Genomic DNA, 25,940 nt, shown 5'->3' on the forward strand with positions numbered 1-25,940 from the left:
AGCACTTGCAGTACCTCCCCTACAGCTCAGCACTGTCTGCAGAGAAAAACTTTGCTTTTTTTAAAATTACTTTATTCCTGTTCCTACATTTTTCCGTATTTATTCCCACATTACAACAGCACCTACACTCCAAAAGTACTTCATTGGCTGTAAAGCGCTTCGAGCCGTCCAGGCGCTATATAAATTCACGCCTTTCTTTTTTCTTTCAAAATGAGGAGGAGGTTTTGATAGAGTAGATGGGGAGAAACTGTTTACACTGGCAGTGGGGTCGGTAGCCAGAGGACACAGATTTAAGATAATGGACCAAAAAAAAGCCAGAGGGGAGATGAATATTTTTTACACAGCGCGTTGTTGTGATCGGGAACGCTCTGCCTGAAAGGGCGGTGGGAGCAGATTCAATAGTAACCTTCAAAAGGGAATTGGATACATATATTCAAAAGGGCTATTTATTTGTAAAGCAACAATGTGCAGGGCTGTGGGGAAAGAGCAGGGGGTGTGGGACTAATTGGATAGCTCTTTCAAACAGGCACGATGGGCCGAATGGCCTGCTGCCATGCTGTATCATGCCATCATTCTTTCCTCCTGTTTTCACTCCTGTAGTTCCTGACTGGGTTTTTCCATTTCTGTGCATGCCAGCCTGTAATTTTCTGCTCAGTGAAATTTTAAAAATTTGGGCGGCTCCTGTAATAGGGAGCCATTCAGTCTGCCAGTTTTAGGAACCAGGAACAGGAGGAGGCCATTCAGCCCCTCGAGCTGGTTCCACCATTCAATCACATGATGACTGATCTGTACCCCAACCCCATTTATCCGTCTTTGATCCATGTCCCTTCGTACCTTGGCTCAATGGGAGCACACTCTGACAAAGTAGCTTGATTAGCACCCCATCCACCACCTTAAACATTCCCTCCCTCCATCACCAGCACACCGTGGCTGCAGTGTGTACCATCTACAAGATGCACTGCACCAACTCGCCAAGGCTTCTTCATCAGCACCTCCCAAACCCGCAACCTCTACCCCCTAGGACAAGGGCAGCAGGCGCATGGGAACACCATCACGTGCCAGTTCTCCTCCAAGCCACACACATAGAAACATAGAAACATAGAAAATAGGTGCAGGAGTAGGCCATTCGGCCCTTCGAGCCTGCACCACCATTCAATATGATCATGGCTGATCATGCACCTCAGTACCCTATTCCTGCTTTCTCTCCATACCCCTTGATCCCTTTAGCCGTAAGGGCCATATCTAAATCCCTTTTGAATATATCTAACAAACTGGCCTCAACAACTTTCTGTGGTAGAGAATTCCACAGGTTCACAATTCTCTGAGTGAAGAAGTTTCTCCTCATCTCGGTCCTAAATGGCTTACCCCTTATCCTTAGACTGTGACTTGGAAATATATCGCTGTTCCTTCATCGTCGCTGGGTCAGAATCCTGGAACTCCCTCCCTAACAATACTGTGGGAGCACCTTCACCACACGGACTGCAGCGGTTCAAGAAGGTGGCTCACCACCTTCCCAAGGGGCAATTAGGGATGGGCAATAAATGCCGGCTTTGCCAGCGACGCCCACATCCCAGGAACGGATTTTAAAAATTCAGCCGCTTGAGCCTGTTCCGCTGTTCAATTGGATCATGGTTGTCCTGTACCTCAACTCCATTTACCTGCCTTTCCTCCACATCCCTTGATAACATTATCAAACAAAAATCTACCGATCTCAGCCTCAAGGGGCTGAATGGCCTATTCCTATCCCCAATGCTCTAAACGTGCTGAGCCTTTCCAACTAGGAAGGTTCGGGATTTGATTCCTGCTCTGGGTTGAATTAACTGACCTCAGTTGGGGTGCTCGAACTGGTCTTAGTTTTCCTGATCCAGGGAAGGAAAAATAAATCAGACAGGATTTCCTGTTCCTGCTTCCTATCCAACAATGTGTGTTGGGAATTGTAGGGATGTAAGAGCATTGGCTGAGGACAGGATACAACCTCCTTCCATCATGGTCAAGTATTTAATTGTCAAGGTTTGCGCACGAGGAATGGCTGATTGGGTGAAATAACGAAAGGCAGTGAAAAATCGAAGCTTCAGACCTGTGGTTTCCAAAGCTCCCCACCACTGGGGGTTCCCTCTCCTCATGTCTGGGTCTGTTGTAGACTGGTGTAGACTGAGTGCTAGAGATTTATTGTTATGGTTAGTCAACAATTCCACTATCGTTGTATCGTGCGAATCCCAGGATGGTAGAAGGCGAACTTGATTTTGGTCTTTCTTCGTTTGTTCCGATGGAAGTCAGTATCAATGGAACTGTATCCCATTCATGAAGGCTGTGGGGAAAGCCCGGGGGAGTGGGACTAATTGGATCGCTCTTCCAAAGAGCCGGCACAGGCATGATGGGCCGCATGGCTTCCTTCTGTGCTATGCAATCCCCTGGGAGGACAGGCGCACCAACGTCAGTGTTCTCGCTCAGGCTAACATCCCCAGCATCGAAGCACTGACCACACTCGATCAGCCCCATTGGGCAGGCCACATCATCCGCATGCCCGACACGAAACTCCCAAAGCAAACGCTCTACTCGGAACTCCTACACGGCAAATGAGCCCCAGGTGGGCAGAGAAAACATTTCAAGGACACCCTCAAAGCCCTCCCTGATAAAGTGCGACATCCCCACCGACACCTGGGAGTCCCTGGCCAAAAACCGCCCTAAGTGGAGGAAGAGCATCCGGGAGGGTGCTGAGCACCTCGAGTCTTGTCACCGAGAGCGTGCAGAAAATAAGCGCAGGCAGCGGAAGGAGCGTGCGGCAAACCAGACTCCCCACCCATTCTTTCCTCCAACCACTGTCTGTGACAGAGACTGTAATTCCTGTATTGGACTGTTCAGTCACCTGAGAACTCACTTTTAGAGTGGAAGCAAGTCTTCCTCGATTTCGAGGGACTGCCTATGATGATGATGATGATGACGATGATGTAAAATTCTGTGAGAATGTTTCCAGCGACTCAGGCAGGGCTGATTCGGGGCTCCCAGCATGGAGTGACAGCTGTCGGGTGCACATCACGGGAAATCAGGGGTACCTGAGCTGTGATTGTCTGGGCACTCATTTTAAAGGACGGACACTCGCTCCCTGCGGGCTCTGTTCCTGTTGGGAGCTGTGGATTGCCTCTTATATTCCATTAGGTGCATTGCCATAAAATAAATGATGCGTTTCAGCAAAACAAATGGCAGAGGGTGGAAGCTGTAAATCACAAAGCAATATATGTCCAAAGTCCTCATTTTAAAACACTCTCCCAACCTGACCACTATTTCGAAAGCCATCTCATTCTCACTCTCTCTAATGCTGGTCATTTTGCAACAGCGCTAAGTATTTATTGCCAGTCTCTCCGCTTAACTAATGAGTTCCCCCCCTCCCCCAATTAGTTCTGTTCCTGACGGTTAACTGTGTGGGAATTTCTTTAATGTCCTTCCTCAATCATTCTGGCAAGAAGCACTCATCTCTACACTGGTAAGTAGAGCGTCAGATTAATTTGAGGCAGAGTGCCGGCTCATTGCTGGGGTGGAGGATTCCTTTTGAAGCTGGTTGTTGGGAATTCAAGCCCGGATTAAGGTTGGGGGGTAGGTTCAGGATGTTCCTTGATTCGTAGACCTCGGGAATTACAGAAAAGGATTACATGTGACACAAAGTTCAGGCTTAACCCAACTGTCAGTTTTATTACGCAAAAACGAACTAAAAATTACAGAGCACGACTTCAATGAGAGAATTGACCGAAGACCTACAATCACCCGTCCAGTTAGTTGCTGTAACCGTAGAATGTAGGTTCGTGGTCGTTGGTTCCGTCACCGGTTGTTCCTCTTCGGTGTTCCCTCTTCTGGTTGTTCTCTTCTCTTCAGTTTCTTCTGTGTTCGTCCATTCCTTTTCGTTCGCCCCGGGCTGCTCCCAGCTCGTGTATATGTATCCATTTTATCAATAAATATCCCACTGAGCTGGGGTTTCCATTAATGTGTCTGGATCGGTTCCGTTGTTTGTGGTAATCCGTTTGACTAACTGCGGTGATGGGCCTGGATGTCCACAATTTGCACACGGAGTCGACAGGGCAAAAGATAACTCCTTATCTTAAGTGCCCCGTTCTCCAAAAATGCATGCCTTGTGGGATCCTTTGTTGTCCTGGTTTCTTGCAGACTTGTAGTCTCTAGAGGGAACTGTTTTCCCCCTCCGGCCAATCAATCCAGGGGCTCCTCGGTGGGATTGTATCAATCCGTTTGTTTTGATGCATAAACGGGTCAGGCTCTTGATCGCAGAGATTGTTTTTAATCGGTGATGAGTCACCACCTATCGCCTTTTCCTCCCTTGCCCAGACAGTCCCAAAAGATTGTTCAAAATCATTTTTAGTTTGTGGCCTCTTCCTGTGCCTTTGAAAGTGTGTAAACCTTACATAGGGCTAAGGGCAGGGGAGAGGGAAGCACAGTTTTCTGCACAATTGGCTAAAGAGAAGGCTTTGCCAGCTTACATGCCACTGTGGACATGTCGAATGTCAGGAGTGTCTTGGTTAAAATGGAACGGTTGAGAGGTATGGTAAAGGCTCACTACCAGGGGTTCCCCGAGAGATCAGTGCAAGGCCATTGCTGTTTGCAGTGCAGTTCAATGGTTTCGAGTTGCAGACAGAAACAAAACTATCAGATTCTGAGGGGGCTTGACAGGGTGGATGCAGAGAGGATGTTTCCCCTCGTGGGGGAATCTAGAACCTGGGGGCATAATTTCAGAATAAGAGGTCGCCCATTTAAAATGGAAATAGAGAGGAATTTCTTCTCTCAGAGGTTGTGAAACTTTGGAATTCTCTGCCCCAGAGAATTGTGGAGGCTGGGTCATTGAATATATTTAAGGTGGAGATAAACAGGTTTTTGAATGGTAAGGGAGTCAAAGGTTATAGGGAGCGGGCAGGGAAGTGGAGTTGAGGCAAAGATCAGATCAGCCATGATCTTATTGAATGGCGAAGCAGGCTCGAGGGGCCAAATGGCCTACTCCTGCTCCTACTTCTTATGTTCTTATGTTGCATCTGAGATTGCAGAATATACCAAATTAAGGGCAGGGAGGAGGAGAAGCACTGGTATGGCCACAGTTAGAGTGCTGTGTGCAACTCTGACCTCTGTACTACAGCAAAGATATCGGGGCATTGGAGGCATCTCAGAGAAAGGGTAACCAAACTAAGCTACGGGATGAGCGTGAAGATTGTGGGATTGAAGAAGAGTAGGTCTCAGGGGTAATATTCAAGTATTCAACACTCTTGAGGGTAGATCAGTTGAACCCCAATAAAATTGCCACAAGCTCCACAATCAGAGGACATGGGCTCCAATTTAGAAGGAAGGAGGTGGCCAGAGAGTTTTGATCGAATTACTTTACACAGAAGGTGATGAATGTTTAGAGCAGACTGACGAGGGAGGTAGTGGAGTCAGATAATGTGGAAACATGTAGGATTGGATAAAGATTGAAGGCTGGTGGAAAATTAAGGGCTATTGGTTTTTTGGACCAACATGATGGACTGCACGGTCTATTTTGCTCCCCTTCTTCTGTTTCCATGGGAATTGTAAATGTAGAGGACTGAGACACGTGTTCAATTGCCAGATGTATTGTGTATATAGCGGACTGAGACATGCACAGACAGGAGTGAATTGATCATTTCAGATATTTGAAGATATAATTGTTTTCATGTCTCCCACAACTACCACATTTCTCCCATTGCCGAAACTCTCTCGAGTAGGATTGGCCTCTTCCTTCGCTCCAAAAACATCACTTTTCTTCGATGATTCTTAACTCTCTATAAAGTCCTGGAATTCCCAAGACTTGAATACTGCTCACATATCTAGGAAGGCTCTTTTACTAATTCTCTCACACTCCAATAAGAAAAAGCAATCTGATGATCAGTGCTTCTCACCTAAAGCCTCAGCTCTTTCTCCTTTGTTTTGTCTCTATCTATTTTACCTGCACCACTATACTCGGTGCTCCTCTGAACCACCTTCTCTCATTCTTTCTAAGCTTCAAATAGTCATCCAACTTACTCTCACTACTCCCTGTAAACTTGGCTGTGTTGAAATCAAGAGTTATCACGCTATTTTCTACTCAAAATCATTGCTTTCTCCCTCCTCCTGCAGCGTACAGCTCTTAATACTCAAGCTTCTCAACATATAACCATTTACCTCATCTTTTAACCTATTTTGTACAACCATGGCACTATCTATCGAAAGAAAGGGAGACTTGCATTTACATAGCACCTTTTACAACCTTAGGAGGATCCAAAGTGCCTTACAGCCAATTAAAGTTTTTGAAGTGTAGCCACTGTTGTAAATGCAGCACTATGACAAAGTCTCACAAACAGCAATGAGGTAAATGACCAGATCATGTATTTTTTTTAGTGATGTTGGCTGAGGGACAAATATTGACCAGGACACTAGGGACAACTCCCTGCTCTTTGAAATATTATCACAGGATTTTTTACACCCACCTGAGAGGGCAGGTGAGGCCTCGGTTTGATGTCTCATCTGAAAGACGACACCTCTAACAGTGCAACACTCCCTCAGTACTGCACTGGAGTGTCGGCCTGGATCTTGTGCTGTAGTCTCTGGAGCGGGATTCAAACCAACAACCTTCTTACTCAGAAGTGAAAGTGCTACCCACTGAGCCACAGACCTTTGCTCTTCAACCAACTTTCTCAGCGATGAAAATAACCTCTAAGCTGCACAGTACCAGGCATGAGTCAACTCAGTTTTTAACAGCTGGACTATCGACATTAAACCATACAGCCTCACCAATTCTACATCAATTTCTCAATCAGACGATTAGACTTCTTAAATAAGATGCACATTGCAATTTGCTGTTTTGATTTACACAGCACTCACAAGGTAAAGGCCCCAAAACTGTCAAATTTCAACTCATTCGATATACAAAAGCCTAACCCTGTGATTTAGGAAATTGGTAGCAAATTGATGAGGGAGATTTTTTCTTTTCGATGTGAAAGCTCCATGACTGGAATGCAAACAACTCATGCACCCTTTAGATTGCAATTCTCTCTGATAGCCCATTGCAACTGAGAGTCGAAAGGACACTCTCTCTTACAATTCACACAAAAAGCAAAGTTAACATGCCTGTCAATATTGTATTGATCAACCATTTGCTCATCATCGATAGCTATTGTATTGACAGTGTGATTATGTATCACTCCGCCAATTCATTGTGAATTGAACCATAACTACCATCAGTATTAAAGACCGTCATTATATTCAGAGAGAAAATTGCTTCTAATACTTAATGTGCAACTTAATATTGATCTTCTAGACCAGTTTTAAATGTTGCTTTTAAAGGCATTTAGTATAAACATTGGGCATGAGTTATTTCTACCTTACTGCTTTGACTGATGAAATAACTTTAGTGGGGTTTTTTGTGCTTGGCTCACTGGTAGAATTCTTATAGAATCATAGAATAGCACAGCGCAGGAGGTCATTCGACCCATCGAGTCTGCACCGGCTCATTCGAAGAGCAATTCTTGTTTCTAAGGCAGAAGGCTGAGTTTAAACTCTAGAATTTGAGCATCTGATCTATGCGGACTCTTTATTTGAGTATTGAAGATTGTGGAGCATTTTCTAAGGCACTGTCGTTTAGAAGATACATTGTTTAGGTGGATATGTAAAGATCCCACGGCAATATTTCAAAGAGGATCAAGGAATCCTCCCAGTGTCCTGGCCATCTTTAGTCATTCAGACAACACCATTAAAACGAATTAACTGGCAACTGATCATTCATAGAATCATAGAACGATACAGCACAGAAGACGGCCATTCGGTCCATCGTGCCTGTGCTGGCTTTTTGGTAGAATATCTCACTCCTTTTTGTGGGATCCTTCCTGTGTGGAAATTAACCTCCGCGTTTACCCACATAACAAGTGACGAGGCTTCAAAAGTAATCCATAGGCGTTGCAACACTTTGGGAGTCCAGGGAACCTGGAAGGCACTATATTAAAGGCAAACATACCTTTCTTTGCCTCTGCGGAGATTCCCTGCATCCCCTTATGGCTAAAGGGATCAAGGGGTATGGAGAGAAAGCAGGAATGGGGTACTGAAGTTGCATGATCAGCCATGATCATATTGAATGGTGGTGCAGGCTCGAAGGGCCGAATGGCCTGCTCCTGCACCTATTTTCTATGTTTCCATGTTTCTATATACCATCGACAAGCTTTCAGTTTCTTCTCAAAGGCACCAAGTCTTACTCACCCATCACACCTGTGCTGCATTGGCTCCCGATCCAGCAATGCCTCGATTTTAAAATTCTCATCCTTGTTTTCAAATCCTTCCTTGACCTTGCCCCTCCCTATGGGCTCAATTTTCCCAGTTACCTGCGCCATTTTTTTGGCCCCGCCGTTTTTTTTGGGAGTAAATTAAAATATCCAAGTTTCCCCAAAGTTTGTTCCCCAGCGTAGCTCAGTCACAATTTTTTTAGGTTAGTATTTTTTTTGCGTCGTATCCTGATCTCTGCGCCAGTTTTCCAAATTTAAGCAAGTTTGGTCAACTTACGTTTGTCCTAGGACGGCGTGTGTGACCACTCCCAAAAAAAACCTTCTGGGCACTGAAGAAAAACCAGCGCACATTAAAAAGGCGGGACAGAAGGACACCGTTATTTTTATGCAAAGTTTTGGAAGGAGTGACAAGGAAGCAAAGAATATGCATCATAAAACTTAATTTTTTCAAAGTCAAAAGGAAGAAAATGGAAGTCTAGTGCAATTCTTTAATTTTTGATTTTTTTCAAAGTACCACGCCAACACTGACCCTCTCGTCACCGGGCTCGAGGAGGTGGAGGCGGGGGAGTTGCGGTGGAAGCCGAACTGAAGGGATGACAACCCTTATACATACAGCAGCTGCGAAAGAAGCCAGGGGTGGGGGTGGAGGGGCAGTGGGCTGGTGGACACCGAGGCCGTCTCTGGGCGAGGGAGCGATTCTGCCGGCCGACCCTCGAGCCCGGTGAGGAGATGTTCAGTTGGTGGTGAGGTGGTACTTTGAAAAAAAATCCAAAATTAACAAATTGCATTAGACTTCGTTGCCCCAAATGTCTTGATTGAATGCCTAGCTTGCCGTTCTAAGCAAGCCTATTGCGCATACGCAGACCAGGGTGTGGACCATACTAGGGTGTCGACCTTTGGGAGAGAGAGAGGAAAGAAGGTTTAAATCCTTTGTCCTGCTGTTTTGAGCTTCTTGCAAAGCTAAAATTTAATTATGGGAGCAATATTGACGATGCCACACCTTGTGCAAGCCTTCTGCATGACGATGCTGCGGAGGAGATGATTGATTCGACATCATCGCATGAGGAACCTCAGAGCACATAGGATGATGGGAAGGAGGCCTTACCCACCTCGGGTATATCGAGACAGGCGTTCATACCTGCACCTGAGTGATCCAGACTTTGTGAGAAGGCTGCGTTTCCGCAAAGAAGTAGTAACTGAGATCTGTGCGTTGGTAAAAGCAGACCTGCAACCTAGAAGTGTCAGGGGGACTGCTTTGTCAGTTGAAGTAAAGGTTACCGCTGCACTTTCATTCTATGCATCTGGATCATTCAAGGCCACAACTGGGGATGTGTGCGCCATTTCTCAACATGCAACACATATCTGCATTCGGCAAGTGGCTGCTGTACTATATGCTCAGAAGAATGACTACATAAAAGAATGATTATCATAATATTAACTGGGACAACATTAGTGTGAAGGATATAGAGGGCGCAGAATTCCTAAAATGCATTCAAAAGAACTTTTTTAGCCAGCGTGTAGCAAGCCCAACATGGGAGGGGGCGGTTCTGGATTTAGTTCTCGGGAATGAAGCTGGGCAGGTGGAAGGGGTATCAGTGGGAGAGCATTTAGGTGCGAGTGACCATAATTCAGTTAGATTTAAGGTAGTTATGGAAAAGGACTAGGTGCGACCAGGAATAAAAGTTCTAAATTGGGGAAAAGCCAAATTTGCTAAGCTGAGAGGTGATTTGGCCATAGTGGACTGGAAACAGCTATTTGAAGGTAAACCAGTGTCTGAGCAGTGGGAGACATTCAAAGAGGTGATCCGGAGGGCTCAGGCCAAACATGTACCCTTAAAGATAAAAGGGTGGGACTAACAATTCTAGAGCCCCCTGGATGACTAGGAACATACAGGGTAGGATTTTTAAAAAAGGGAAGCTTATGACAGATATTGAGGGCTAAATACTGCAGAATCTCTCGAGGAGTATAGAACGTCCAGGGGTGAGATCAAAAAGGATATTAGGAAAGCAAAGAGAGAGCATGAACAATTCTTGGCAAGTAAAATCAAGAAAAACCCAAAGATGTTTTACAACTATATTAAGAGCAAGAGGGTAATTAAAGAAAGGGTAGGGCCTATTTGAGACCATGAGGGCAATCGGTGTGTGGAGGCAGAAGATGTGGGTATGGTTCTTAATGAATATTTTGCGTCTGTTTTCACAAAAGAGAGGGGCGATGCAGATGGGTGTGGCTCGCTGCATCCCTCTGGGACCCGTAGCCTCGGACTGTGTGAAACCATCGAATGTCCCAACACTCATACCACTCAGGAAAGGGCCTGTCACCTCAACGGGCGGCACCTGCACCTCCTCCAGAGTGAGTATAAGAGTGAGGGCTTCATCCTCCCCCTCCCCCTCCCCCTCACCCCCATGCTCTTGGTCTGGAAGGTGGGATTGGAAGATGTTCTCCTCCAGGCTCATCTGTGTCTGAATCTTCTTCTGCATCGGTTTCAGTCTCGTCAGAGTTGGCCTCAAGTTCTGCAAAATATAACAGAACAGACAAATGGTTAGCAGCAGAGGAGGGGGCAGGGTGGGTGGTATGAGTAGTCTCACACAGCGCAGGCCGCAGGCTCATTTGAAGGACCACGATGAATGATAGCACATTGCATCAACTGAAGCGTAGCTGACGGAGACATCCCCATGAACCGAAGCAAGGCTAGCCCACGCAGTACTTAACATGTAGCAGAGCCAGACTGGAATTTGCAGGATTTAACCTCTCCCTCGAGTGTGGGCCCAGCTTGTGCAGTGGTGGTTGCTTTTCTCCAGGCAGGACCCTTCAAAGCAGCGACCCTCTCTTCCAAGTGTGTCAGTGGGTGCAGATTTGCCGGGCCTCCTCCTGTTCGAGTTCTTTCCCTTTTGTTGTGTGCCATCTTCCTCTGCAAAGATGAAAATATAACTTTTTAGAGAGGGTGTCTTTCTGTTGGGTGGGACATACAGATGGTCACATTTACAATTGCAATTCCAGTGAATAAATGAAAATATTACTTACACTAACTACTTGACCAAGGTCCTGCCTCTTCTTTTTGCACTGGCCTCCAGACCTAGGGTGGTCACCATTGCACAGTAATCTTCTGCAAGTTGGTTCCAGTGTTTCTTCATTTCTTTTGGTGAAACTTTTATGTGACCTCTGTGGTGGCCAGCTCCTGCCATCTGGCCTCAATCACAGTAACAAAGGCCTCCATTTCGTCCTGTGAGAAATTCTTGGTCCTTGAGCTGCGTTGCATATTGCAGTTCCGATTTTTCCACTGAGAATTAAAGTTCTCACGCACAACTGGCTCTTTAAAAATGGCCGAATGCAGACTGGGAGCTGTACTGCGCATGCACACCAATAGCAGTCACGTAAAAATCGCCTTTTTTTTTCATGCATGCGCAGAAGGGTCTCAGATGTTAGGTTCCAGCCCCTGAAGCTAATTGGCTGCATGGCACCAATTTTAAAAATTAGAACGGAGAAACTTGCAAGTTATTTTTTTGGAGTAGTCGGGGCAAAAAGATACATGCGTAACTTTTGTAATACGCAAAAAAACGGCATTGGGGAAAATTGAGCCCTAACTCTGTAATTTTTTTCCAGCCCTGCAGCCCTCCAAGATCTCTGCACTGCTCCAATTCTGGCCTCTTGCACATCCCCGAATTTCTTCATTCCACCATTGGCGGCCGTGCCTTCAGCTACCTGGGCCCTAAACTCTGGAATTCCCTTCTAAATCTCTCCGCGTCTCTACCTCTCTCTTTCTTCCTTTAAGACACTCCTTAGAACCTACCTGTTTGACCAAGTTTTAGGTCACCTGTCCTCATATCTCCTTCTGTGGCTCAGTGTCAAAAAATGTTTTTATCGATATCGTTCTTGTGAAATGCCTTGGGATGGTTTCCTCCGTTAAAGGCGCAATATAAATGCAAGTAGCTGTTGGTGTATTGAGGTCCTTGGAAAGAATCAGTTAACGAGGACTGGATAGAAAAGTTAAATCAGACACGCAGCATTTTTTAAATCACGTTGGTCCTACAGCTTCAACTAGCATTTATATAGAATAGAAAAATGCCCCAAGGCCTGTTACAGAAGAGTAATGGAAAATGGACACTGAAGCAAAGAAGGCAAGATTTCGAGAGACGCAACAAAAAGCTTAGCTGGGGCTTTAAGGAAAAAGGAGCAGGTGGAGAGGCAGGAGGAAGGAATTCCAGAGTGGAGCTGAAGGCATGACTGCTGTTTAGTTTGGTGAAGGGAGGCAGGATGCACAAGAGGCTGAGTCAGAGGAATGGAGAGTGCAGCGGTGGGGAGGCGTAGCAGGGCTAAACAAGGTTACATGGATAGATATACACCAAGGGATGAGAATGTGAGATGTTGGAGAACTGAGCCAACGTAGGTCAATGAGGATAACTGTGATGGATGAGAGGGATCGAAGAGAGGGATCGAAGTATGGGTCGCAGAGTTTTGGATGAGCTCAGGTTTATGGTGGGTAGAGAGTGGGAGGCCGGTTAGGTGAGCTGTGGAATAATCAATTCTGTAAATGAGAAAGGTATGAAAAGGGTTTCAGCAGCGGTTGGCTAATATAGGGGCTGGGATGGGGCAGTGCTGTAGGCGATCGAGCAATAGAGAGAATATGGGGTCAGAAACTCAGTGTGGGGTCAAACAGGGTGCCACGGTAGTGAACAGTCTGGTTCCGCCAGAGACAGTGGCCAAGGAGGAGTCAGTGGCAAGGATGCCAAGTTTGTGGGAGGGACGGAATACAATGACTTTGATCTTCCCAATGTTTAGGAGGAAGTTACGGCTCATGACCGTGTGTCAGACAAGCAGTCTGACAGCACAGAGGTCAAGCTACGTGGTCATTCTGGATTTAATCAGTATCAACACCCTTACATCTGAGTCAGAAGGTTGTGGGTTCAAGTCCCACTCCAGAAACTTGAACACAAAATGCAGGCTGACACTCCAGTGCAGTGCTGATGGAGTCTTTCAGATGAAACGTTAAACCGAGGCCCCGTCTGCTCTCTCAAGTGGACTTTAAAGATCCCATGGTAATATTTCAGAGAAGAGCAGGGGAGTTATCCTCGGTGTCCTAGGGCCAATATTCCTCCCTCAACCGACACCAGTAAAACAGATTCTCTTGGTCATTATCACATTGCTGTATGTGGGAGCTTGCTGTGCGCAAATTGGCTGCCGCGTTTCCTACATTGTAACAGTGACTACACTTCAAAAAGTACTTCATTGGCTGTAAAGTGCTTCGGGGCATTTGGTGGTTGCTCTATTAATGCAAGTCTTTCTTACATGTGGAAGCTGACCGTTCAGATATAGATGAGGAAGAGGAAGGAGCCAAGGATAGATCCTTGGAGAACTCAAGAGGGAATGCAATGGAGGTGTAAAGAGAAGACAATGCTAGATGTGTTCTGACTACAAGGTTAGAGTGGAACAGCCCCACTAAGCAGGACAACAGAGAAAATGTGTTGTATGGGATCAAGTGTATCAGAAAGTATGTACAGCACAGACTGAGGCTTTCTGCCCAACTGGTCCGTGCCGGTGTTTATGCTCCACGCAAGCCTCCTCCCCACTCCTCTTCATCGAACCCCATCAATATTTCATTCTCACGTGTTTATCTAGCTTCCTCTTAAAGGCATCTATGCTGTTCCCCTCAACTACTCCATGTGTTAGCCAGTTCCACATCCCGACCACACTCCGGGTAAAGTGGTTTCTCCTGAATTCCCTATTGTTTGGCTGTGTAGAAGGCAGAGGTCAAGGAGGAGGAGGGATAATGCACCATGAATAAAATCATTTTGTTTGTAACTTTGGTTCGGACTGATTCGGTGCCGTGGAAGAACTGGAACTCTGATTGGAGGGATGGAAACAAGGGGGGGTGGGGGGAAATTGAAGTCGGAGGCTTCCTTCGTACAGAGGCATCCGACCTGAAATAAGTCCCAGAGCAACATACGATTCCGGTCTGAGGCCTTCATTCGCTGCACAGCGTGCGGGGATCTGTCTTCCGCAATCGGATGTCTATGTTGCAACCACGTAGGCCTGGACCACCAATCACCGGGTAGCATTCTCATTGATAATAATGTCTGATTGCGGTAAGTACAGACAAGTCTCCCTGCTGTCTGCCACAGGAAAAGTCATAAGAACATAAGAACATAAGAAATAGGAACAGGAGTAGGCCATACAGCCCCTCAAGCCTGTTCTGCCATTCAATAACACCTTCTCCCCTTATCATTTAAGAAACTGTCTATTTCTGTATTATTCAATGTCCCAGCTTCCACAGCTCTCTGAGGTAGTGAATTCCACAGTCCTCTGAGAGAAGAAATTTCTCCTCATCTCTGTTTTAAATGGGCGGCCCCTTATTCTAAGATCATGCCCCCTAGTTCTAGTCTCCCCCATCAGTGGAAACATCTTCTCTGCATCCACCTTGTCAAGCCCCCTCATAATCTTATATGTTTCGATAAGATCACCTCTCCAATGAGTAGAGTTCCAACCTACTCAGTCTTTCCTCATAAGTCAACCCCCTCATCGCCGGAATGAACCTAGTGAACCTTCTCTGAACTGCCTCCAAAGCAAGTATATCCTTTCGTAAATATGGAAACCAAAACTGCACACAGTATTCCAGGTGTGGCCTTGTATAGCTGTAGCAAGACTTCCCTGCTTTTATACTCCATCCCCTTTGCAATAAAGGCCAAGATATCATTGGCCTTCCTGATCACTTGCTGTACCTGCATACTATCCTTTTGTGTTTCATGCACAAGTACCCCCAGGTCCCGCTGTACTGCGGCACTTTGCAATCTTTCTCCATTTAAATAATAACTTGCTCTTTGATTTTTTTCTGCCAAAATGCATGACTTCACACTTTCCAACATTATACACCATCTGACAAATTTTTGCCCACTCACTTAGCCTATCTATATCCTTCTGCAGATTTTTTGTGTCCTCCTCATACATTCCTTTTCCTCCCATCTTTGTATCGTCAGCAAACTTGGTTATGTTACACTCAATCCCATCTCCAAGTCGTTAATATAGATTTTAAATAGTTGGGTTCCCAGCACTGATCCCTGCAGCACCCCACTAGTTACTGGTTGCCAACCAGAGAACGAACCATTTATCCCGACTCTCTGTTCTCTGTTAGTTAGCCAATCCTCTATCCATGCTACTATATTACCCCCAACCCCGTGAACTTTTATCTTGTGCAGTAACCTTTTATGTGGCACCTTGTCAAATGCCTTCTGGAAGTCCAAATACACAACATCCACTGGTTCCCCTTTATCCACCCTGTTCGTTACTTCCTCAAAGAACTCCAGCAATTTGTCAAACATGACTTCTCCTTCATAAATCCATGCCGTCTCTGCCTGACCAAGTTTTGCTTTTCCAAATGTCCTGCTACTGCTTCTTTAATAATGGACTCCAACATTTTCATAACCACAGATGTTAGGCTAACTGGTCTATAGTTTCCTGCTTTTTGTCTACCTTCTCAATCGCCTTCTCCCAGTGGCTGAAGAGCTCCTCCCAGAGTCGCAATGCGGATTCCACCCACGAAGGCGCACAATGGACATGATCTTCACCACGCGTCAAATTCAAGCGAAATGCAGGGAGCAGCACCAACCTCTATACATAGCCTTCTTTGACCTCACAAAGGCCTCGACTCTGTCAACCGTGAGGGACTATGGAGCATCCGCCTCAAATTCGGCTGCCCTCAAAAGTTTGTCACCATCCTCGCCTGCTCCACGATGGCATGCAAGCCGTGATCCGGAACAACGGATCCACCACAGACCCAATTCACGTACAGACTGGGGTAAAGCAAAGCTGTGTCATCGCACCAATGCTCTTCACAATCTTCCTTGCTGCAATGCTCCATCTCACCCTCAGTAAGCTCCCCGTTGGAGTGGAGCCAATCTACAGCACAAATGGGAAACTGTTCAACCTTCATCACCTCCAGTCCAGATCCAAGGTCATCCCATCCTCTGTCATTGAATTACAGGAGGCATTTACGCACACTCGGAGGCCGAATTCCAAACCATCATCAACACCTTCACCAAAGCGTACAAGAGTATGGGCCTTACACTAAACATCCATAAAACAAAGATAATCTACCAACCTGCCCCTGCCACACAGTACTGCCCTGATTATCAAAATCCACGATGAGGCCTTGGATAACATGGACCATTTTCCATACCTCGGGAACCTACTGTCAACAAGGGCAGACATCGATGACAAAGTCCAACACCGCCTTCAGTGCACCAGCGCAGTCTTCGGTCGCCTGAGGAAGAGAGTGTTTGAAGATTAGGGCCTCAAACCTGGCACCAAGCTCATGGTCTACAGAGCAGTAGTGATACCCGCCTTCGTATATGCTTCAGAGACATGGACTATGTACAGCAGGCACCTCAAAGCACTGGAGAAGGACCACCCATGTTGCCTCCACAAGATCCTGCAAATCCATGGCAGGATAGGCGCACCAACATCAGTGTTCGCGCTCAACCCAACATCTCCAGCATCGAAGCATTGACCACGCTCGATCAGCTCTGATTGACGGGCCACATCGTCTGCATGCCCAATACTAGACTCACAAAATAAGTGCTCTACTCAGAGCTCCGACACGGCAAGTGAGCCCCAGATGGGCAGAGCAAATGTTTCAAGGACACCCTCAAAACCTCCTCGATAAAGTGCAACATCCCCACCGACACCTGAGAATCCCTGGCCCAAGATCGCCAAAGTGGAGGAAAAGCATCTGGGAATGTGCCGAACATCTCGAGTCTCTTTGCCGGGAGCAAGCGGAGCCAAGGGCAAACCCATGACAACCCAAGCACCCCACCCGCCCGTCCCTGCAGCCACTGTAGGTCCCACATTGGACACATCAGTCACCTGAGAACTGACTTTTAGTGTGGAAGCAAGTCATCCTCGACTCCGAGGGACTGCCTAAGAATAATGGGAACTTCATTTGTATGAGTTCCCATTACTATCAATGAGAATAACCCCCTAAAACACCGAAACACAGCACAATAAATTAAAAAAAACACCTCACTTAGTTAAAATTAATTGAAATTAAATGTAATTAAATGTTTTAGAAAAAAATATATTTTTTGGAATTTTTTTTAATGTGTTTTAATTGGGTTCTAAATAAACGTACCTTAATGAACAAGGTTTTTAACATAAAAATGAATAATTAAATTACATTTTTCTATGTTTTAAAAGTGTTACACTGGTAAAAGTAGGCTATATGTTTGCTTTTACCAGGCGTAGAAGTTTGAAGGATATTCGCTGGGCATGAGTTGGGCAAATAGCCCACTCTCTCCCGCGCGTATGTCCTTCTCCCAGGGACGCGTAGTCTGTCTAAAGAAATTTTGACAGATCGGAAAAGCCGTTTTTTGCGAGGCCTCGCTGGGTTCGTGCACACTTCGTACGCACCTGGTGAGGCGAGAATTTTCAGCCCAAGAAGTTGCGTGAGAGATGGCCATGGATCTACGAGGCAACAATGTGTTTAAGGACCTGGGTTAAAGAAGGGGAGGCTGAAGACAGAGCAAAGGTGGTTCATACATTAATCAGTTTTTAAACTTATGCTGAGTAGCAGAATGTCAGCTGTGGCTCAGTGGGTAGCTACTGAATCCGAAGGTTGAAGGTTCAAGTCCCACTCCAGAGACTTGAAAAATCTAGGCTGACACTCCAGTGCAGTGCTGAGGGACAGCTGCACTGTCGGAGGTGCCTACTTTGGATTAGGCATTAAACCGAGGCCCCCTCTGCTCTCTCAAGTGGATGTAAAAGATCCCACGGCACTATTTCGAAGAAGAGCAGGGGAGTTATCCCCGGTGTCCTGGGGCCAATATTTACCCCTCAATCAACATCACAAAAACAGATTATCTGGTCATTATCACAATGCTGTTTGTGGGAGCTTGTGGTGTTCAAATTGGCTGCCGCGTTTCCTTCATTACAACAGTGACTACACTCCAAAGAAAATAGTACTTCTTTGTTACATCTGGCGGTCATTAAAGGCGCTATATAAATGCAAGTCTTTGGCAAAGAAATTAGGATTGTTTGCGTCTCCTGTTAGCACCCCCGGGGGGGGGGGGGGGGGGTGGGTGCGGGAGGTACTAATGGGGCGCAAACGGCTTTTCGCCTTGGCACCTCTAATGACTACAGCTAAATTCCGCTGCGGTGGTAAAAGGTAGCACCCCGCAGCGTCTCATTATCGTCCCGGATCCTAAAGTGGATTTCGCACCCCCTAAAACTGCGCCGGGCGATGGCAGCGACAGACAGGGGATGTGAACCGGGCAGACATCCACTCGCGGGCTGATACTTAAAGGAGCGGTGCATTGACTTTTAAAAAAAAAGAGCCGATTTTATGCTGCGCCCCATTTGGCGCTTTGAACGCGGGGTCCGTGCCGCGATCGGTCAGCCCGGCACAGCACGGCACCCCCGCTCCCCGGCGGTCCAGGGTGGACCATTTTTACAACGCAGAGTTTGCAGCTTGGGCCCTTCCCTTTAATGACGGGAAGAGCCCCTCCTACGCGGCAGCCATACGCGGCCCAGTGCGCAGCGCTGCGCCCCGCTCCCCACGTATCCGTCCCGCTCGCGCCCCAGAAAGGCAGTGGAGTGCATTACTTTGCGCTCCACTTCCTTTCGGGGGGCAGTAACCCCAATTTCTGGCGAGAGGCGAGACTCCTGCGCCTGGCATAAAGTCTCGCCAGTGATACCGCCCCCTACAGGGGCGCAACGGAATTTATCCCCCTTTCTTTTTTTTAATTATTATTAGTTTACATGTCGAGAGCCCCCAGAAACTTGTCCACATTTAATGGCCAAAAAAACTGATTGTTGGACAAAAATTCTGTCAGAAACAGCGCATGAATACAAGAAGCATTTCGAAAAGAGCTGCATTGATGCCTGATGATATGGCAGGACGATGGTCTGTAGTGAATAGACCTCATTTGAACAGAGGTACTGCCATTAACTGATCATTTTTGTATACATTTGCTGTTCACACCGATAAATGGAAATATGCCAGCAAGTTGATGGGGTGCAAAGAAGACCATTGATGGAACAATCAGAGTCAATGTCCCATACGCAATACTCCATTACAACATCTCATTTACTGCATCAAAGCAAATCTCTGTGCTTCTAATGGTGCTGTTTGCCAGTGCCTGCTGATTGGGTAATGTTGAAGGAACAAGTATGTTGAGGACATGTTGCCACATTTGTAAGTAACGATTTCAGTGATAGAGACGAGATGTCATTGTGATGACAGTTTTATTCTGCACCAAGATCATATCAATGTTATATATGCAGACTATAGATATACTCTCTGTGTAGTCATTGAATAGTTGCATAAGATGGAGACTTGTTTACCTGATGTACTATCAATAAGGTTTACACTGTGTATGTACTATGCTGGCACCACTAGAGGGTGCAACTGGTGGAGACCGGGGTTTCCTGCCCTGGTGGCAGGGGCTGTATAAAAGGGGAGCCACCATGCTTGTGCCTCACTCTGGAGTTAGGAATAAAGGACCAAGGTCACTACAGTTTGAGTACAGCACATTGCCTCGTGGAGTCATTCATAGGTACAGTATAAACATAATAATATTGTTCTAGAAATTTGAAGGGAAAAAATTGACAGGGCTAGGGGGAAAGAGTAGGGGAGTAGGATCAATTGGATAGAGCTACTAAAGAGCCAGCACAGGCATGATGGGCCGAATGGCTTCCCTATTGCTATATCAGCCGTGGCTAGGTGGGCAGCACCCTCACCTCTGAGACAGAAGGTTGTGGGTTCAAGTCCCATTCCAGGGACTTGAGCACTAAAATCTAGGCTGACACTCCAGTGCAGTACTGAGGGAGTGCTGCACTGTCGGAGATGCTGTATTTCAGTATGAGACATACTGAGGGGGTCTTTCAAATGAGATTTTAAACCGAGGCCCTGTCTGCTCTGTAAGGGGGGCTTGGGGTGTGGGTTCGAATCCACACTCCCCTGGGGTTCTGTACGTGCGATTTATGAGGATGGGTGAGCAACGAGGCACCAGACACAGTGGGTAAGAGTGCAGAATGGCTAATGTTGTTTATTTAGAATAGTAAACACCAAGATAGAGGGCATAGGAAGAGGTCGTAACTAGCAGTAATGGCACAATCTCACTCAACAACACGAAAAATTCTCGCAACAGGGAAGGGGAAAATGAGAGGTTGAAACATTCCACTCACACACAAACCCCACCTCCCACTTCCACCCTTCTTACCAATTCCTATCCTAAATTGTGTCTGTGAGGGAGTTTGGGCTGTACTCACAATCCTATCACCTGCGGGGTTCTGGGGGCACTTATTTCAGCTCGGGGTCCCTCTGGGGTGGGTTTTACGTTGTTGGTTGGTTCGGTTTTCCTCCTCGATGTTGCGTCGGTTTCTTCTATTTGCCTCTCGGTTGGCTCCTAAGCAAAAAGCTGCTGGAGTTAAGCACACCTTCCCCAGAGCGAGGGCCCTGTGAAGAGCTGACTCAACTCCCCTTTAATTCAACTCAACCACAATGAAAACTGACTCCCACCTTCTTAACTCAACTCTGCAATTCATTGCAAAAAGCTGACTCCAACCTCCAACCTCCAAACTCCAACCTCCTTGTGTGTTTTTGCAGCTTTTCTTATAGTCCGTTCATCTTTGTGCCAAAACTGCATGTCATTGTCTTGGGTCTTCCTTAAATAAAATGGGGTGTGAATGGCAGTTCGATGTGTATCGATCTGTCTGGAATGGGAGATTAGCCACACCTCCTGTATCCTGTCGCTCGCTGATGGGGTGAATGAAGATGATTGTTCACTATCTCGACAGAGGTGCCACTCTGTCTGGGCTGGCCAAAATGATTGCATCAGACCTGTGGGCCTTTGTTTAATTATTCAAACTGATACCCTTTGTGTTGCCTTGTGTATTACTGGGGGGTTTTGCCTGGACATGTTGCCTCTTCTGTGAGGGTTTTACATGAAAAGCTGGAGAAATGTCCTTTTGAAATATAAAGTTGCCTTGTATCCATTTTCCTGGAAGAACCGAATGTATACTCTTCCCCCTTACGGTAGCTGGCTCATCCCCCGTCCGGTTTTGTGCCCCTGCAACACTGTCTGTTACTGTACAGGGTGGCCAGAGTCCTATCATCTTCCGCGGTTTACAGGCTGTTGGCTGCAGTTGGTCATTTTAAACATGGCATCTTCCCATTCTCCCTGCCACATGTCTCTGTGGTTGGTTTTGCAGAACCTTACAGCTCTCTCAGTTGGATGTAAAACATTCCATGGCACTATTTTGAAGAAGAGCAGGGGAGTTATCTCCGGTGTCCTGACCAATATTCATCATCATAGGCAGTCCTTCGAAATCGAGGAAGACTTGCTTCCATTCTAAAAGTGAGTTTTCAGGTGACTGTGCAGTCAAATACGGGAATTACAATCTCTGTCACAGGTGGGACAGACAGTGGTTGAAGGAAAGGGTGGGTGGGGAGTCTGGTTTGTCGCACGCTCCTTCCGCTGCCTGTGCTTGTTTTCTGCACGCTCTTGGTGATGAGACTCGAGGTGCTCAGTGCCCTCTCGGATGCTTTTTCTCCACTTAGGGCGGTCTTTGGCCAGGGACTCCCAGGTGTCGGTGGGGATGTTGCATTTTATCAAGGAGGCTTTGAGGGTGTCCTTGAAATGTTTCCTCTGCCCACCTGGGGCTCACTTGCCATGTAGGAGTTCCGAGTAGAGCGCTTGCTTTGGGAGTCTTGTGTCAGGCATGCGAACAATGTGGCCCGTCCAATGGAGCTGATCGAGTGTGGTCAGTGCTTCGATGCTGGGGATGTTGGCCTGATCGAGGATGCTAACGTGGGTGCGTCTGTCCTCCCAGGGGATTTGCAGGAGACATCATTGGTGATAGTTATCCAGCGATTTGAGGTGTTTACTGTCTCTGGCCCACGTCTCTGAGCCGTACAGGAGGGCAGGTATCACTACAGCCCTGTAGACCATAAGCTTAGTGCCAGATTCGCTAGAATCCTCCTCAACTGTCTGGCCAATATTTATCCCTCAATCAATAGCACTAAAACAGATTATCTGGTCATTATCACTTTGCTGTTTGCGGGAGCTTGCTGTGCTGCGTTCCACCATTACAACAGACTACACTTCAAAAAAGTACGTCATTGGTTGTAATGCGCTTTGAGACATCCAGTAGCCATGAAATGTACTACATAAGTGCAAATGTTTCTTTATTTACATAACATAAGAACATAAGAAATAGGAGCAGGAGTAGGCCATACGGCCCCTCGAGCCTGCTCCGCCATTTAATATGATCTTGGCTGATCCGATTATGGACTCAGGTCCACTTCCCTGCCCGCTCCCCATAATCCATTATCCCCTTATCGGTTAAGGAACTGTCTATCACTGTTTTAAATTTATTAAATTCCCAGCTTTCACAGCTCTCTGAGGCAGCGAATTCCACAGATTTGCAACCCTCTTTATCATTCTTTGATTCTATGATATTAGGCCACATAGTGCCTATTTATCAGGCAGCCTAAGGACAAAAATGGGGTCCAAGATCGGTGCCCGTACCTCCGATGGTGAGTGTGCCCGCCCGCCATCTTGGCACAGGAGGTAGAGCTCACAAGAGGAACGCACAGTGGCAGAATGTTAGCAAGGCAGAAAATTATTTTGGCGAGGTTTCCCTCGGACTTGACCGTGTTCAACACAACGTGACGGTAACCAGCACATTGGTCTGCCCCATCTGCCCCCCCCCCCACCACCCCCCCCCACCCCTCAGCGATATTTAAACGGATCACGCAGTATGTACAGTCGCTGCTTTAGCGGATTGTGGCGGAGGTGCGGCAAATGTTTGCGGCGGAGGAGCGGCGAGAGATCGTGGTGGAGGTGCGGCAAATGTTTGTGGTGGAGGAGCGCCGGGAGATCGTGACGGACGTGCGACGAATGTTTGTGGCGGAGGAGCGGCGAGAGATCATGGCGGAGGTGCGGCAAATGAGGGTACGGGGCCCAGAAGAGGCGAGGGCCCAGGGGCAGCACGGGCCAGCCCACACTGCGATATGTGTGCGCATTAGGTCCGTGCAGCAGAGCAGGTCTTCAGTCGTCTTGGTTAACCCTTGCCACTGGATAAAGGCCTAGCTCTGTCAAGTCCGTGTGGTGGCTGGTGTGCAACAGTCACCTCACATTAAAAAAATCCATGCACAGGCATCATACACCCCTTCAATTGAAGTTCAGGACTGGAACATCAGGTCCTTCATTGAAACATTTGTGAACTCATGTGGAAGCAAGTCACTCTCGTTCGAGGGACCGTCTATGATGATGACGTCTTTCTGGCTATGTTTAACGTCTGGCTATGTTTTGCAGAGTTCAAGCACTGTTCAATGTTCAATTTGCCTGCATAGAGAGAGATTTGGCTGCTTCCACTCCTGTGATAGTTGTTATCTTCTCCAATATTGGTTGGCCCGATAAGGCTGCCTTCGAGAATAGAGTGTTACATAGAATATCACAGCACCGAATGTTTGGGGGTAAGAAAGAAGGCACCACTGAGCAGGACAAGTTGCTGGAAGAGGGAGGAGGACGAGGGCACTCAGTAGGAGGCCATATCCACAGAGGGTCTTCAGGGAGCGATTCTCCTTCTTCAACTTCACTGAGGATCAATGTATGAGGCGCCTTCGTTTACCAAGGAGCTTGTCACCGAGCTAAGTCAGCTGCTGCAGCCACAACTCGAGCCTTGCACTAGTGGATGTTAAAGTCATCATTGCCCTCAAAATCTATGCCACGGGCTCCTTTCAGGCTACATTGGAGGCTGTTCAGAGAAGGTTCATAAGTTGATTCCGGAGATGAGGAGTTTGACTTATGAAGAAAGGTTGAGTAGGTTGGGCCTATACTCATTGGAGTTCAGAAGAATGAGAGGTGATCTTATCGAAACGTATAAGATTATGAGGGGGCTCGACAAGGTGGATGCAGAGAGGATATTTCCACTCATAGGGGAAACTAAAACTAGGGGGCATAGCCTCAGAATAAGGGGCCGTCCATTTAAAACTAAGATGAGGAGAAATTTCTTCTCTCAGAGGGTTGTAAATCTATGGAATTCTCCGCTGCAGAGAGCTGTGGAAGCTGGGTCATTGAATATATTTAAGGTGGAGATAGAAAGATTGTTGAGCAATAAAGGGATAAGGGGTTATGGGGAGCAGGCAGGGAAGTGGAGTTGAGGCCAGAATCAGATCAGCCATGATCTTATTGAATGGCGGAGCGGGCTCAAGGGGTCAAATGGCCTACTCCTGCTCCTATTTCTTATGTTCCTATGTTCTTATGTATTAGTGACATTCGCAGATTGCAGAGCGTCGATGTATCGGGGAGATAATCCAGGCTCTCTCAACCATGAAAAAGACATCTCCTTCCTTATTGACTCAGAGAAGCAGGAGGAGAGAACACAGCACTTCCCCTGGAGGGAAACCTTCGCTTGGTGCAAGGTGCCATTGACTGCACGCACCGCACATTGTCTTCCGTGCTCCCGATTGGCACCCTGCAATATTTATCAATCACAAGGGATTCCACTCCCTCAAAGTAAAAGTGGTTTGTGACCACAGGCAGCACATTATGCATGTCTGTGCCTAATATCCCAATGGATAATGGAGAATCAGACAGAAGTTTTCAAAATGATGAACCATTTTTCAAGTGTAAATAGTGCAAGATTATTTCCTGTGGTTAGTGAATTAACGTAGTCTGAGGATTGTCACTAGAAAAGAAACAAAATAAATACTTGCTTTTCTACAGCACGTTTCATGACCCCTGGACATCCCAAAGTGCTTTACAACCAATGAAGTGCTTTTTGGAGTGTAGTCACTGTTGCAATCTCGGAAAGGCGGCAGCCAATTTGTGCACAGCAAGCTCCCACAGACAGCAACATGATCATGCCCAGATAATCTGTTGTTAGTGCTGTTGGTTGAGGGATAAATATTGGCCAGGACACCGGGGAGAACTCCCCTGCTCTTCAACATGGTGTCACGAGATGGTGGCCTTCATAGCAAGAGGATTTGAGTATAGGAGCAGGGAGGTCTTACTACAGATGTACAGGGCCTTGGTGGGGCCACACCTTGAATATTGTGTACAGTTTTGGTCTCCGAATCTGAGGAAGGATGTTCTTGCTATTGAGGGAGTGCAGTGAAGGTTCACCAGACTGATTCCCGGGATGGCAGGACTGACATATGAAGAAAGACTGGATCGACTAGGCTTATGTTCACTGGAATTTAGCAGAATGAGAGGGGATCTCATAGAAACATACAAAATTCTGACAGGATTGGACAGGTTAGATGCGGGAAGAATGTTCCCGATGTTGGGGAAGTCCAGAACCAAGGGTCACAGTCTAAGGATAAGAGGTAAGCCATTCAGGACCGAGATGAAGAGAAACTTCTTCAATCAAAGTTGTTAACCTGTGGAATTCTCTATCATAGAAAGTTGTTGAGGCCAGTTCGTTAGATATATTCAAAAGGGAGTTAGATGTGGGCCTTACTGCTAAAGGGATCAAGGGGTATGGAGAGAAAGCAGGAATGGGGTACTGAAGTTGCATGATCAGCCATGATCTTATTGAATGGCGGTGCAGACTCGAAGGGCCGAATGGCCTACTCCTGCACCTATTTTCTATGTTTCTATGGTTCTATGTTTGCGATCCCCTGAGAGGGCAGACTGGGTCTCGGTTCTTAATGTCTTATCCGAAAGACGACACTGCATGCAAAACGCA

At 46.8% G+C, this 25,940-nt stretch overlaps 1 protein-coding gene across 1 annotated transcript in view; it reads right to left on the minus strand.

Annotated features, from left to right (window-relative positions):
* The window catches only part of chodl (chondrolectin), a 51,833-nt gene extending 29,030 nt beyond the window's left edge, over window positions 1–22,803 (minus strand). The window contains exons 1-3 of the mRNA XM_070892674.1: window positions 22,775–22,803; window positions 15,970–16,213; window positions 10,577–10,768 (exon numbers count right to left, since the gene is read on the minus strand). Coding sequence (XP_070748775.1) covers window positions 10,577–10,768; window positions 15,970–16,213; window positions 22,775–22,803 — 465 coding nt within the window. The remainder of the gene's footprint in view (window positions 1–10,576; window positions 10,769–15,969; window positions 16,214–22,774) is intronic.
* Between the last annotated feature and the right edge of the window lie 3,137 nt (window positions 22,804–25,940).

This window comes from Pristiophorus japonicus, chromosome 11 (assembly GCF_044704955.1).
Source record: "Pristiophorus japonicus isolate sPriJap1 chromosome 11, sPriJap1.hap1, whole genome shotgun sequence".
NCBI lineage: Eukaryota > Metazoa > Chordata > Chondrichthyes > Pristiophoridae > Pristiophorus > Pristiophorus japonicus.